General features: G+C 45.7%; 1 protein-coding gene across 1 annotated transcript in view; it reads right to left on the bottom strand.

Moving 5' to 3' along the window:
• The window catches only part of KCNK17 (potassium two pore domain channel subfamily K member 17), a 242,749-nt gene extending 228,319 nt beyond the window's left edge, over positions 1 to 14,430 (bottom strand). Inside the window, exon 1 of the mRNA XM_069608753.1 lies at positions 14,099 to 14,430. Within this exon, the coding sequence (XP_069464854.1) occupies positions 14,099 to 14,299 (201 nt within the window). The 5' untranslated portion in view covers positions 14,300 to 14,430. The remainder of the gene's footprint in view (positions 1 to 14,098) is intronic.
• Between the last annotated feature and the right edge of the window lie 1,252 nt (positions 14,431 to 15,682).

The raw sequence follows: 15,682 nt of genomic DNA, 5'->3' as shown, positions 1-15,682 counted from the left end.
GTGAAAAGCAACACAATGGTATCTGCCACCCTGACCATCATGTATATCGCATATATATAAATATGCAATATGTATGATATATGCTTTTATGGCAATTATCAAATATGCAATATATGTTACATACATTTATTAATCAATAATGTACGAGTGTGCACTAACACCACTAGAAGCAGGAGCCGTATGCAAATGCCAATCAAACATACTACTGAAAGCGATTATTAAGTTTATTTCACATATTATTTACTCTGCGATCTGCTAATATTACCAATGATCGTAATTTACATATTCAGAAACTTAGCACTGGTAACTCAGCTTTACTGTATTCTAGTCTTCAATATGACATATCTAATATCTCTCTATATATAAAACAGAAACTCTGTTAGTTTGGTCCTTATACAATTCCACACTGTTCCGCCAATCTGCACCAAATGTTGCATAGTCACCTGTTAGGAACCTCGGGACATTAATGGCTACATGACATTTGGGCACCCCACCCCTTTCCCCGTATTTCAACCCCTTCACACATGAGACGGTTGCCTGAAATCGGCAAAACATCAATGTGGTCGTAGAAGGACCTGATGAAGCTCATTTAAAGCGTCTCGACACGAGGAACAAAACTCGAAGGTCCCTATGGGATCTGGGAAAAGACGTCTCAAGGCCATAGGATACACCATTTCCTGAGATATTTGCACCGCAACGCACTGTGACGCACCAGATACATTTTAATTTCATGTAATTTCTCTGCTTTTCTCTTTCCAGATGCCTCCAAAAAAGCGAAACTCTAGTGGACAAATAAATCCAAAATCAAAGAAAATGAGATTATTAATGGCCTGTCTACAGAACCTGTGCGGAGTGCGGTTTCCTTTTTGCTAGCATAATAAATATGTCAAATACATATTATAAATGTGCCTTTTTATAAAGTAGCATGTCAGCATTAACCAATGATGCCATTTTGTGATAGATTACAGAAACTTTGCACCAGTGCAAGTGCAAATGTCCACAGCATTAGCACTAGGACAACATTTGCCTTTGTGAAAAAAACATTGGGGCCTATTAGAAAAGCTTTGCACCATGATCAGACCAATTTTGCATGGTATTAGCACCAAATTCTCCCTGGAGAGAAAAAATGCATTGAAAGTGTATGTTTTTTGCACTAGGGCAATTTTTGCTCTAGTGCCAATACTGTGCACAATTAGCAACACCAGTGTAACATTTCTGTAATCAGGCCCATGATGTCTCCGAGAACCGTTACAAAACATTGTTCACAACAGAAGCCCTAGAGAGCTGGCAGTGTGGCCCCCTGAAACCAGGCCCAGCCACCCACCCCGCAGAGCCCTCCCCAAAAACCATCTCTTGGTGCTGATAAGAGGTGGACTTTAACCTGTGCAGACATCAATGAAGGAGGAGCCCACACCCACAGCTCATTATAAACTATCTAATCGAGGACGACGGTTGCCTGTTTACAATGGGCCCTTAGTTTAGCAGCTGGTTGATTAGATTAGAAAGCATTTGTTGTCAGCAAATGACGACTGCCGAACAGCAGGCTTTGGCATCTCACACCGGTTAAGTGGACGTAATTCAAAACCAAAAGTGTGCGTCTATGGCTTCCGATCGTTGTTCACGCATATTAGGAGAGAAAGAGAAACTACTAGGACCAGACTGCAAAGCGCTGTTGCCTTGCAGTCCAGAACTGGATAACCGTGCTGCTGGTTACAACTATTTATTCTTCTAGTGTTTCTTTTGGTCTTTGGTGTCCCTTCTATGTTGACGCTCAGACGTATGCATGTCTCCAAGTAGCTCTCTAATCCTCACAGCTACAAACTCTTTTCCATACTCATCCTTTTGGACCATTCTGCTGCTTTTGACACTGTCAACCACTCCTCTCCTCTCTTCTCCTCACTCTGCAGATCTTGGATTTCCCAAATCTCTGCTTGCCTGGATAGCCTTCTTCCTGGAAGGTTGATCCTTTAAAACCTCTTGGAACTCGCAAACCTCTGACCCCACCCGGCTCCCTGTCGGCATCCCCTCAGGATCAGTCCTTGGATCTCTGCTCTTCACCGTCTGTACCTCTGCACTCATCCTTTGGATTTTTTCTGATGACCCCGAAATATTTGCTTTCTTTCCCACTATTAACCCAGCCATCTTGGAACAGCTTACGAACTGTCTCACTGCAATCTGGTCAATAGATGGATCTCCACTACCTCATTCCGAACTCTTCAAAAACAGAAGTCCTCTTTCTCCAAGCTTACAATGCCCTTCCTCCCCGCCCCTCTCTTATCTCCTTTACACCGGACCTTCTTGCTCCCTCACCCAAGACATGCAACCTTGGGGTCCTCTTTGATAGCGACCTACGGCTGCAACAATGCATCACTCCCACTGCTTCTGCTGCTTGTATTAACTTCAACATTCGGAAGATGTTTCCTTACCTTACTAACCGCTCTACACAACTCTAATCTCCACTCTTGTGTTTCACAAACTGGACTATTCCTTAAGCCTACCCTTTGGCCTTCCTCTCTACCCCTTCCTCCCTCTACCCAAAGTCCTCAATTTGGCTACCTGCACTGTCATCCTACCCAGATCCACCCCTACTTCTACCTACCAATAACTTGCTGATTAGTTCTTCTTGTAAAACTGCTCTCTTTTCAGGTTCCTTCTCCTAGTCTACAAACCTATCAATGTCCTTGCTCCTCAGTACCTATCTGATTGTATCTCAGATTACTCACCTTCTCGCTCCCTCCGATCCTCCTCTGCACTCAACTGCACGGCCCGTTGCCCTCCCTGCAGCTCCCCTCGCTTCTGCTCCTTCTACCTATTCGCCCTGCTTCACTGGAGCCCACTGCCCATAACAATCAAAGACAGCCAAACCATGGATCTCTTCAAAGCTCGGCTAAAACCTCACTTATTTGCAAAAGAGGCAGCTCCCCCTGCCCTCTCCGCTCATCCCCCCTACCTGATCCCACCACTGTCTCCAGTAATGCGTAACAATGAAACTTTGCTCATCTTAGTACTCATCTTTGGTTTGAAGCACTTGCCCCTTTAGGGTAATGTTACGTTTGTAAGCCACCGAATTTCTTATATGCATCTTATTACATTTTGTTTTGTCCCTGGTATCTGCCCTAACTGTTTACACCCATCGATATGCTTTGTACAGGCACCCTTCATTTGTATGCTACTGCATCTGTAAATGGGTAATTGCTAGATATTTATGATAGAAATTGACATCTCTGTTCTTCAAAATAATACAAATACAGATGGTCTGTCTGCCATTAAACAATGGATGCTCTCTCACCCTCCTCACCTTCACTCTACTAAAACTAAGATTCTCTTCGGTCCTACACACTGCCCTCCTTCCCTCCTTCCTCCTTCTATTCTTTTTCCTTTCAACTCTCTTCCTCTTTCCTTATCTGCCCAGAATCTGGATGTCATCTTTAACCCATTGCTCAGCTTTTCCAATCACATCTCTTCTCCCTTTCGCTTCTGTCATTTTCAGCTTTACAATAGAGATAAAAGTGTTTTTTCTAACTAGCAAAATACTTTCACTAGTTTTCTCACCACGTGATTACTGTTCTTCTCCGCTTTTGCGTCTTCCTTCTTATAACCTTTCTCAAATCAGTCAAACTTTATTTCAGCACAATAATTCCATCAAAGTTTGTACATAAATACATACAGTAAGAAACAGGTTACTCATGATGCAACACCAAAAACCCACATAATAGTAGGTTATTCACTAATAGTAAGAATCTGAGCAACACACCCTGCATATTTACCTATTTATTTATTACTGTGATTTAGTTTAAATAATACACTTTACACATATTTACAAAAAATCCAATTAAGTACTATAGGGGCTGGATCCAGTAGCGATGGACATGTCCAGGCCACCTGAATGGCAGATCACCAAGGACTAGCTTGAGAGACACCTTTAGGTTTCTCACAGATGTGCATGCGTGTAAGGGTGGTGCATGTGTATGATGTAGGTTTGTATATATGTATGCATGCATGCATGCATGCAAGGGTCTATCTGTAAGTTAGCTTTTGAATGAAAGTTCAGTGTGAAATGGTGTGTGAGTGGGTATGAATGTGTTCTTGCGCGGCTGGTACCCAGGTAGGGGGAACTGGATCATGGACGTTTCCTCACCCGTTTTACTTACATTTTTGGGCAAAGCCAACTTGTGAGTGTTATTACATGGAGGTGGTTTTGGAGTGGGGTTTAAAACATAATGGGTTAGGCAGACTGAAAATGTTATTTCTGTGTCATCGCACTCTTTCTCACGGTGACAAAATGACTGCAGGAGTGCAAGAATGAGTAGTGGCCAAAACACATTCTCAGCCCCCACCCTTCTACAAATCATAAGAGACCCGTTATGGCTGGAGGCCAACCAGCATCTTGTCGGCAGGTAGAAATGGGGGCATATCAGGGTAGGTTGTAGCTGGCAAAGTAGAGGGAGGAATGCCACAGAGTAGACTCAAGCTGTAGTCAAGTTTGCTGAGCACAAATGTGGAGATTAGTGTTTTCATAGCGTGGGTATTAACAGATTGATGCATTTTTTTTTAATGTTGAGATGGTTGATATGAGCAGCTGAGGCAGCGGTAGTGAGGAATTGAATCGGAGGTCGCTATCAAAGAAGAGCCAGAGATTGCAAGCCTTGGGCTAGGGAGCAATGACGGTAGGCGGGACGGAGGATGGAGAGGAGAGTGTAGGGATGTCATTGGAAGCTGGGAGAAAGAGGTCTTTCATTTTTGAAGATTTCAGCATGAGGGACGGAGAGCCATTTGTGCCCCGGATGTTGATTCATCACACAAAGTCCCTTTGCACTGCTCCATGAATGATGGTGTTTGGTGGCAGTGCAAAGTCACTTTGCACCAGTGAAAAGTCACTTTGCACTGTGCAAACAATTCCATGATTCTGGCCCTTATTCGCTTGTATTAAGGATAGCTCAAATTTTAAGCACTGCCCCTGGCCTGTAGTAAGACAGCAGGTCACAAGTGTGAATCCTGTACAAAGCTGACCCAGCCCTTGGTCCTTCCAAAGTCAATAAATCGAATGTCATTAAAATTGGTAATAATAACACCGTTTACTAAATCGCTTAGAAGTGAAGGAAGCTGCCATGAACTACTACAGAAAAAAGTAATATCCGGTACCTAATTAAACTTTGTTCACATCCAATTAACGTACACCAAATCAGTTCTTGTGCCATTTCGCTTATACATTTAGCACACCACGCCACCCTTTAGCAAACCCAACTACATCTTATGCACTGAAATGCGACGGGTCCTACACTTTTTTTTTAATTCAGGTATCTTATGCTTTATGCACACCTTTCATACAAATAAATTCACAACATACAATACACACCATTTTGGATATTTGCACACTCCAACTCAATACATCAGCACATAAATACCACCCAAAACTGGTACTCAATAGAAATTCCTTAGTTATAGCTTTTCTAAAAATTCACCCAATTTGACAAGCTATATTCTTACATTTCTTTTCTTTTTCAAAGGAGGTTTAGAAGACATAAAGGAACACATTTTCTTGGTCCACCGTAGATAGGGTATGCTGAATCTTATTACACTGCTCCAAATGGATGCAAAAATCCAGATCAGGCCCACGAAGAGTGTTGCTCTTTCACAACTAGTAACGTCGCTGGTGGGATTTCGGCTGGGGTGCATTCTGGTCTCCTGCTACTTAATTTGTACCTCTCTAATTTAAATGAAGTGTGGGACAACACTACCTCTATCCCGGTGAAACTGGTAGCTAAGTATACACATCGGATGGCCTTTGCAGAACACCCAATTGTGTTTGATTTAACAACTTTAGGTTTGCAGAGAAATTGTCAGGTAATAAGGGCCTCGGTCAAGTTCAAATCTCCAGGTATGGCGATGCCAGGGGACGTGACTACCTGGTAATGGCTCAAAAATGGGGAATTATTGCTACGGACAGTAGATGGTTTATATAGACGCGTGCTGCTATTCTCTATGGTGCATGTTGATTCCTGGATATAATGGTATTAGCCAAAGCGGGGGAATGCTAAAGTTTTACCTGCACCAGTGCCCCGGAGCCTATGAATGATAGCTGGTATTCTGAACATGGCCTGTATCAATGTGATTTCATTATCTATGGTACAGGATGTTTGAACATTTATCTCATTGATTTCAATGTTACTATAGAGGACATATTCTGCCTAAAATAGATGTCCATTGCATTTCTCCTTGAGAAAGATCCAATAGTTTTCCGCCATTCATAGAGAATTATATCTACTCTTGATGCTGTAAAAGCTTGAATTAATATTGGATACTGTAAAAAACTTGAATTAACCATTGTGTTCTCATTTGATGCACTGTGTAGTGTCTCCATTTGTCTACGTAAATATTTTTTGTAACTGCCATTTGTATGATGAAATGCTTATATCAACACGTGTGTTGATTATTTGACTATGAAATATGTTTTTCTGTGCCTGACAATAGCTTAACCAGGTTTATTTCTACCATGCTTCCCAACATATGATGCCCAACAAGGCGAAACATGTCTGGGGATGCTTGTGGTCTGGTGCAGAAGGGATGTGACCAAGCAGTTACGGCTTGAATGCCCTTTTTGGGGTGGGACCAGTCCTGGTTTGCATGTGGTCTTTCCCTTTTTGTAATGGCTTGGTATATGAAGAACGATGGTCTGGGGTGTTGCCCAGAGCAATGCCAGAGGTTAAGATTAATTCTGAACCTTCCAGCCATCACCTCTTTTGTTTTGCATATAGTCACTGTGAGGAATCTAGAAATATCATCATTGACTCTCTGGACGGAAGCTTCTCTTATGTGGCCTGGGAAGGGCGAAGCTACCTGACTCTGACCCTGGAGGTGACTATCTGCGGGAGTATCACATAGGGGAAGACAAACTCCAGAGAGGTAGGAAAATTATAGACAATTAACCTGGCAGTCATAACTCCATACGACATCCATACATCTTTACAACATACCTGTATGGCTTATTGCAACGTAGAGGAAGAAAGTCCAGGTTTTCACAACCAATCATTTACCCCCCCCATTTTATTTCTGAAACGAGGAAGCGAGATGGAGCAATGAAGACAATTAAAAGCGGCACGCCAACGCCACATTCTAGTCATTGGAGAATCCAAACCAATCCCGGGAAGTTTAAAACTACCAGAGCTGATCAGAATGTGAAAGAGGGGCAGGGGCTGTTGGCAACTTGGTCTGACAGCAGTCGGGACATCAGAAACATGGAAAATGTAAGCAGCAGCGCGGAGGCGTAAGGGTAGCCCAACAGTTCCGTTGAGGTGATCATGTGAAGAACTGCTATCTGGGCCCTCTATTAAAAGGGGAATTGCAAATTTCATACCAAGTCCTAAATACCCTGAGAATACCCTCATTTGATGAGATAAAGAAGGGGTTTTACAAAAAATGGGACAGGCTAAAAGGTTTTACAAGGAAACGTTTAGGGAGATACACCTACACTCAGGGGAGACACCACTGGAGCTAGGAACAAGAGTGCAATACACACTGGCCCTCTGGTGGGGGGGAGACCCTCCCAGAAATCCATGAAGCTTTAGCCCTGAAAGAACTCATTAATAGCTTACCCACTTTTTTTGCAAAAAGTGGTCCTGCATTTAAATAGACCTAATATGGCCATGCCATAGTGAACAGACAGAATTTGCCAAAGCATATAATCATGTAGACTAATGCACAGAAATGTTGAGCCAAGAAAAGAACCAAGAGTCTTACCCCGCACATTCTATCATCTAGGAGAGAGGGAAGGCACAAGCATTCAAGGGGGATTTAAGACAGGAACCAGGGAATTGGTAAAAAAAAGAAGACAGAGGGGAGATATATTGCCCTCCCAAAGAATGAATACATCTCTGAACGGAGGAAGTAAAGGGTGTAAGAACCCGGGTGGTTGTGTGTTTCTCTTGTGGCCAAAAGGGACATATAACCCGACACTGCTTCTCAAATAAAAAGGAAGAACCCATGGAGATTGGATGAATGACAGGAGAAGAATGGGAAGGGTGGGAAAACGCTGAAGAACAGGTAGAAAATATAAGTAGTTTACATTGTGATGTTACCCCATTTAAGACCCATGAACCTGCCATAATCAACGGAAGACCCGTATTAGCAATGGTGGACTCTGTTAGGAAACAAACAGACGTGAGGTCGGACATACTACACACTGACAAATTAAAAATGAGGTACCTGGTCACCTGTGTTCACAGTGACCAAGAAATATATAATAAAATTCCTGTAATCATACAAATCTGGGGCAAGACCACCAAAATAAAATCTGCCGTTATTCCTCATCTACCTGAGGAAACCATCATAGGTACAGACTTCACAAACTTCCAAAAACATTATCGAAGATCTAAATAAATCCCTAACTGGATATTCCCCCGTAGACTCATGGGAAGATGGAGAGGTCGCACATAGCAAAGATGCCTTGGATTGGAACTGTACTACCAGGGAGTTCTGTTCTACTCTCCTGAGGGGAAACTACCTTTTTAAGGGGAAGGGAATGTGATGAATCTAGCAATATCGTCACTGATTCTCTGGAGGGAAGCTTCTCGTATGTGGCCAGGGAAAGGCAGAAACTAACCGACTCTGACCCAGGGGGTGGCTATCTGTGGGAGGATCACATAGGGGAAGACAAACTCCAGAAAAGGTAGGAAAATGATAGACGAACATAACCTGGCAGACATAACTCCATACGACATCCATACACCTTTACAACATACCGGTATGGCTTATTGTAACGTAGAGTAAGAGATTCCCGGTTTTCCCAACCAATTGCCCGGTTTACCTTCCCCCACCATTTTAGTAATGAGACGAGGAAGAGTGATGGAGCAATGAGGATGACTAGGAGCAGTAAGACAACGCTGCGTTCTAGTCATTGGTGAATCCAGCCCAGTGGCGGGAAGTTTAAAACTACCACAGCTGATCAGAATGTAAGAGTGGAATCGGCAGAGGCAACTTGTTCTGATGAAGGTCGGGATGCCAGAAACAAGCAGATTTTAAGCAGCAGCACGGAGGCGAAGCCGCACAGTGTGTAGTGAGACCAAACGGAAAACAGCCTACCGCCTCGTGAATGTGGGAAGCAGGACCCGCCCAGAGTGAAAGAAGGCAAAGCAAAGACGGCCAGCTGACAGGACGCATGGCTAATCAGTGGATCGAGAGAGAAGCAGAAGAAGAGACGCAAGGACCGCCAAAGCTGCCCGGTAAGCCCAGAGAGTGTGAATGGATTACCAGTGCACCTGAAGGCAAATGCAGTGTTGCATTGATAACGCAGAAGAAACCAATTGAAGACATTAAAGAAACTGGTACGAATGAGAACTTTGTAAAGAAGGGTTGATGACCCAGTATTTCTAAAAAGAGTAACTGATATACATACACATATTGTTCAAAGAGGGTTGGACACCCAACCCCTGAAAAGAGGAGCTGGTTGGCATGGAGATAATGTTGAGAGAGGGTCGGAACCTCAACACATGAATATACATATGAATATTGTTGAAAGAGGGTCTGAGACCCAATCTTTGAAAAAAGGAACTGATATAGGTGTGGATAATGTTGAGAGGTGGTTGGAAACTGAAAACTTGAAAAGAAGAGACAAAATAAATACAAACTTTGTAAAATAACTGTCAATGACCCAACTTAACCATTGTTACGGGAATGAGAGAAAGACTGAATGGAAGAAGAGAAAGCCCTAGCAGGTTAGGGCACTAGGCAAACAGTGAGTTTGGGACTCACACCCAGGAGAGGAAGATAGGGAATAAAGTGAGTGAGAAGTGAAGTGATATCCTTGCAAGAGGGTAAACCAAAAGTAAGGAATTAAATGATATCCTGGCAAGGGAGTAACACCAGGAATGAGGAGATAAGTGAAATGATCTGCCAAGGGAGTAAAACTAAAGTTGTGGATCCAAAAGCGAAGATTCATTCCCCTTTTAAGAACCAAAGGTAAAGTCACAAATACCCCTGCAGACGGGCATACCAGAGGTAGAAAGAGGACAGAGTGTGAGACATTGAATTAACTGAAGACCTGCGTGCTTGAGAGAAATTCAAGGGCAGACTCATACCCCTGGAGTGAAGTTGAAGTGTGATAACGTATAACAGGCAGAAGAAATGGAAGAGGAGATTAATTCCCCTTGTGTAAAGTGGAATGATGTTAAAGTATTGAGTGCTGAAAGTAAACTAAGTCAAAGAAAATAAGTATTTTCCTTTGAATTGTGGAGCTTTCAGAAATGGGGAACCTCAAAGGCAGAAGTTGTCTCCCCCTGAAACTGTGAAGTGAAATATTGTGAGAGGAGTGAAATGCAGGGGAGGACTCCCCCCTTCCCCTTTTGTGGGATGTGCTGGATAAACCTTTAAATTACTAGAGAAAGCATAGGGGAAGGGAGAACCCCTTTCTCTGTCAGAACTTTTTCTGTTATGCACCTTAAAACTTTATTTTGAGAACTTCAGAAGAAAGCTACAACTGCCTAGCTTATAGAAATTCCTTGTAAACATGATACTAAGTTTAGAGTGTAAGGGTCAGCGTAGGGTTTTCAGACACAGGACAGAGGACACACCTTTGTTTATCATCTGACAGAACCGTTCCTTAGTTCGGTTAGGCAGTGAAAGCCCTCCTAGATTTGGGGACAAGTAGGATTTCTCCAAAACGTATTATTTTCTTATCAATAAAATACCAAAATGATATTGAAACTGATTACTGTGTCCGAGTCTTACTCTTGATCCCTTACATCACCCCTAGTGGGATGGGAATGCCCAGACATGGGTTTCGTGCCTGCTAGGTCTAGAGACCCAAGCTACTCCTCACTGATGAGGCCCAACAAGGCCGAAACATGTCTGGGGATGCTTGTGGTCTCGTGCAGAAGGGATGTGCTCTCTCCTTCTCTCTCCTTCTCTCGTCACATCACGGACCTTGCCAAGAAGGCCCACTTTCAGCTGCACCTCCTCAGAGGCATTCTCCCTTTCCTCACCTTCCCCCAAAAACTCAATGTCTGCAGAGCTCTGGTCTTCTCCAGGGTGGACTACTGCAACAGCCTCTTCCTTAATCTGCTTAACTCCTCCCTTCGTCCGCTCCAACTAATCCAGAATAAGACTGCAAGACTTCTCCTTGGCCTCAAGCCCAGGGACTGCATCTATTTCTCCAGCCCTAAAAGCTCTCCACTGGCACCTGGTGGCTGCAATCATCAAGTTCAGGACGCTCTGCATTATCCACAAGGCTTTCTGGGACCTGGGACCCCTCTACATCCAACTCTCTCTCCCTAAATACCGCCCAACTAGAACCCTTCGTCATCTAGCTCTAACTCTCTGCAGATCAGACTCTTTGCCAAGCAGAGAGTGGGGTGTAGATCTCTCTCCTACGCAGGTGCCTCCCTCTGGAATGACCTCCCTGCCCCTCTCAAACTTGAGCTGGATTTCCTTAAGGTCCGGAAGCTTCTCAAGACCTTCCTTTTCTCTTCTTCCTTTCCTTGCCCTCTCCCCTGCTAATGTCCCTGTCTGCTTCTTGACTGGCTGCCTGGTTCCTTCAGAGTCATCAGGGCACCAAGTCCCCCTAATCCAGTCTACCGCTGCACTTTGGTCTCCCCTGACCCCACACAACTCACTTGCCCTTCCAGCCCCTTCCCCCACAGCAGCATGGCTGGGCCTGCACCCTCATAGCCCTTCCAGCCCCTTACCTCGCACTAAGCTTGTGGACCTTCCCTCCCCCTGCACCCTCGGCTTACCCAGGCTCTGTCCACCTGGCCTCCACTGGCACTCGCTTTTCTCACGGGCCCTGTCACCCTGACCGGCACCTACCCCCCTCCCATCTCCCCTGCACTTGCACGATCTGAATGTCACAAGGCCTAGTAGGATCGCTTTGTGTTTTGTCCTCCCTGTTCCCCCACCTTCTTTTCTTATGGCGCCTCGAAACACATTGTGTATAGGCACCTTACAAATACTCAGTAAATAAAATACATAAATAAAATGTGACCAAGCAGCTCGGGCTGGGCTGCCCCTTTTGGGGTGGGACCAAGCAACGAGTTTAAGATTCATTCCAAACCTTCCAGCCTTCACCTCACTGGTTATATCATTATAAGAAGTTTTTCTCGAAGTATCTGCTCTTACATTTGTCCCATAAGCACCTGTTTTCAGTATATATGGCCTGTGGGATACGGGTAGCCTGCCGTTATGCTTATTGCTGAACATTCATCTCACCTGGATGAGCCAGAGCGTGGTCTGGTTACATTTTCTGGAGAAGGTTCTCTGTGTCCTTGTCTATATATGTGCTGGTACTCTGCACAGGACCTGGATACACCGGAATAGGATTGCATTATATTTAGGGCTAGAGCATGTCTTAGTATTTCTCTCACCCGCATGAACCTGCACAGGTTCTGGTCGTGTGTTCTAGAGTAGGTTCTATGTGCCCTCATGTGGGTGCATGCTGGTATTCTGTTTAGGACCTCAAAAGCCTGGATGGGATAGGTTTATCTATGGCGGGACATGCTTGTGCTTCCTTTTACCTGCTTGTGTGTATGTTCTGGAGCTTATTCTGGGTACCCTTATCTGGATAGACGATTGTGTTCTGTATAGGATCTAGATAACCCTGAATCAGGCCTATCTATGGTAGGATACGTTTGAGCGTTTCTCTCACCCTCACAAGCCTGTGCTGGGTTGGCCTTATTATACATTCTGGGGTGGCATGGTGTGGAGGTTCTAAGTAACCCTATCTGAATATATGCAGGTATTGTGTAAAGGATTTTAATGACACGGATGTAGTTGTTTCATCTATGAGAAGGCATGTTTGAGCTTTGTCTTGCCTGGATGAGGCTGCACAGGGCCTGGGTGCATGTTCTGGAGCAGGATGTAGGTAGCAGTATCTGGATACAGGATGGCATTCTCTTTGGGATTGGAATGACCTGGATGTTATTGAAGGTCATATGTGAGCTGTGTCTTACCTGGATGAGCCTCAGCAGGGTCTGGAGGCATGTTCTGGAGCAAGGTCTATGTACCCTTTTCTGAATACATGCTGGTATTCTGTTTAGAATGTGAATAACCCGGATGTGGTTGTGTCATCAAGACCATGTGTGAGCTTTGTCTTACCCGGATGAACCTGCGCAGGGTCTGGAGGCATGTTCTGGAACAGGGTCTGGGTACCCTTTTCTGAATACATGCTGGTATTCTGTTTAGAATGTGAATAACCCGGATGTGGTTGTGTCATCTAGGCCATGTGTGAGCTTTGTCTAACCCGGATGAGCCTGCGCAGGGTCTGGAGGCATGTTCTGGAGCAGGGTCTGGGTACCCTTTTCTGAATACATGCTGGTATTCTGTTTAGAATGTGAATAACCCGGATGTGGTTGTGTCATCTAGGCCATGTGTGAGCTTTGTCTTACCCGGATGAACCTGCGCAGGGTCTGGAGGCATGTTCTGGAGCAGGGTCTGGGAACCCTTTTCTGAAAACATGCTGGTATTCTGTTTAGAATATGAATAACCCGGATGTGGTTGTGTCATCTATGCCATGTGTGAGCTTTGTCTTACCCGGATGAGCCTGCGCAGGGTCTGGAGGCATGTTCTGGAGCAGTGTCTGGGTACCCTTTTCTGAATACATGCTGGTATTCTGTTTAGAATGTGAATAACCCGGATGTGGTTGCGTCATCTAGGCCATGTGTGAGCTTTGTCTTACCCGGATGAGCCTGCGCAGGGTCTGGAGGCATGTTCTGGAGCAGTGTCTGGGTACCCTTTTCTGAATACATGCTGATATCCTGTTTAGAATGTGAATAACCCGGATGTGGTTGTGTCATCTAGGCCATGTGTGAGCTTTGTCTTACCCGGATGAACCTGCGCAGGGTCTGGAGGCATGTTCGGGAGCAGGGTCTGGGTACCCTTTTCTGAATACATGCTGATATCCTGTTTAGAATGTGAATAACCCGGATGTGGTTGTGTCATCTAGGCCATGTGTGAGCTTTTTCTTACCTGGATGAACCTGCGCAGGGTCTGGAGGCATGTTCGGGAGCAGGGTCTGGGTACCCTTTTCTGAATGCATGCTATCATTCTGTTTAGAATGTGAATAACCCGGATGTGGTTGTGTCATCTAGGCCATGTGTGAGCTGTGTCTTACCTCGATGAACCTGCGCAGGGTCTGGTTGTCCATGCAGGTGAAGTTCTGGGTCCTCAGCAGCTCCTGCAGGTGCAGTGCTGTGTCCACCTCAACCCCACTCTCCAGCGCCCAGAAGACCCCGGCCCCCATCAGCAGGTAGGCGATGTATAGGAGCAGCAGCAGCAGGGTGGTGGGCACCTGAGGGCAGTAGCAGGAAGGCATGGCCACGGGCACAGAAGTCTGCAGGGGAAGCAAGCCCCCGCTCGGGCTGCTGAGCTGGTTTCCCGGGCGGGATCTCCGCCTCCCCGAGTCTCTAGGGTATTCTCAACGCCCTTGAGGGAGTCTTGGCTTTCTCCAAGGGTCTCTCGTCGCCGGAGGACGCCCACCTTCCTCTTCCAGACTCCCCGAAGCTCTCAGGCGATGCCTTCCTGTAGATAGCCTGGGCTTCCTCTCTGTGGCAGCTTCCGGGACTCACTTCTTCCCCCGTGGCTTCCAGCCTCCCCCAAGCGCCCAGGTTTTCTTATCTTGCTCTCCGGGTTCTCAGCTTCCTCCAAGGCTCGCAGAATCTCACAGCCTGCCCTAAACTCTCAGGTTTATTTAACGTCCCATCCGGGTTCCCCTCCACAGCTTCCTCCAAGGCTCCCATGGTCTCTCAGAGTCCCGGTAGTTTTCTTCCGGGGACAGACGGTGTCTCGGGTTCGGCGCTCTGCTGTGCTCTCGGATTCCCCCTAGGCTCGTCTCTGGGCGCTCATTTTACTCAGGGGCTCCGGGCGTCGCCTCGAGACACTTGCTATAGTGACGGAACGTGTATACACAGGCAGGAAGCAGCCGGGGGTTGCATATGCACCGGGCTGCGCCGCCGTGTGTGAGAGGGAGGGAAGGACGGACCACTGGAGGCAATTGCGCCACCGCAGATGATAAATACATCGCGTTTCCGCTTTCTGTGTCTTCCCCGTATCCGCAGAGCAGACAGGTGACGGCGGGGTACTTAGGTGGACCTCTCCCCCCACCGCGCCCCAGCCCTATGAAAATGCAACGTCAACGAGACAGCTTGTAGAGGGTGTTTTTGAACTATAAATCTTCCGTTACTGTATAATTGAGGGTCCGTTTAGCCAAGGGATGGTGGGTTAACGATGTGTTGATAAACACTATTCAGCATCATTTCAAAGCAAGCAAATTTTAAAGGCTACTTCGCCATCGCCAAATTCTCTAAGAAACCGTTCGCCCAGAAACACGCATTGACAAGGTCAATAATAGACCTGGCTTCTGTACAGGGCTGGACGGTGCACCTGGGCTAACAATTCACGTGGAGCTGGAGGCAGCGGGTTAACCCTTCAAATGTTGGGAGTGGCGCTAACTTCAAAGACTGTGGAGAAGATGAAAGCTTGTGTGAGGGCATTTAACGTCTTTACACATTGAATCTGTTTAGTGTGACCTCCTAATGAGACTATTCTGGTGCAGCTTCAATGTTACCAGCAGTTAACTCTCCTTCGCGTCAGAAACCACACACTTAAGAACTGCCATGTGCTGCCCCCCACCCCACCCTTCTAATCACTCCCATGACATGCAAGTACTAGCCTCTCCCATCACGATTACAATTGCCTA

Source organism: Ambystoma mexicanum, chromosome 4q (genome assembly GCF_040938575.1).
Source record: "Ambystoma mexicanum isolate Mex_15411 chromosome 4q, UKY_AmexF1_1, whole genome shotgun sequence".
Lineage (NCBI taxonomy): Eukaryota > Metazoa > Chordata > Amphibia > Caudata > Ambystomatidae > Ambystoma > Ambystoma mexicanum.
This window is presented reverse-complemented; position numbering and strand designations above follow the sequence as displayed.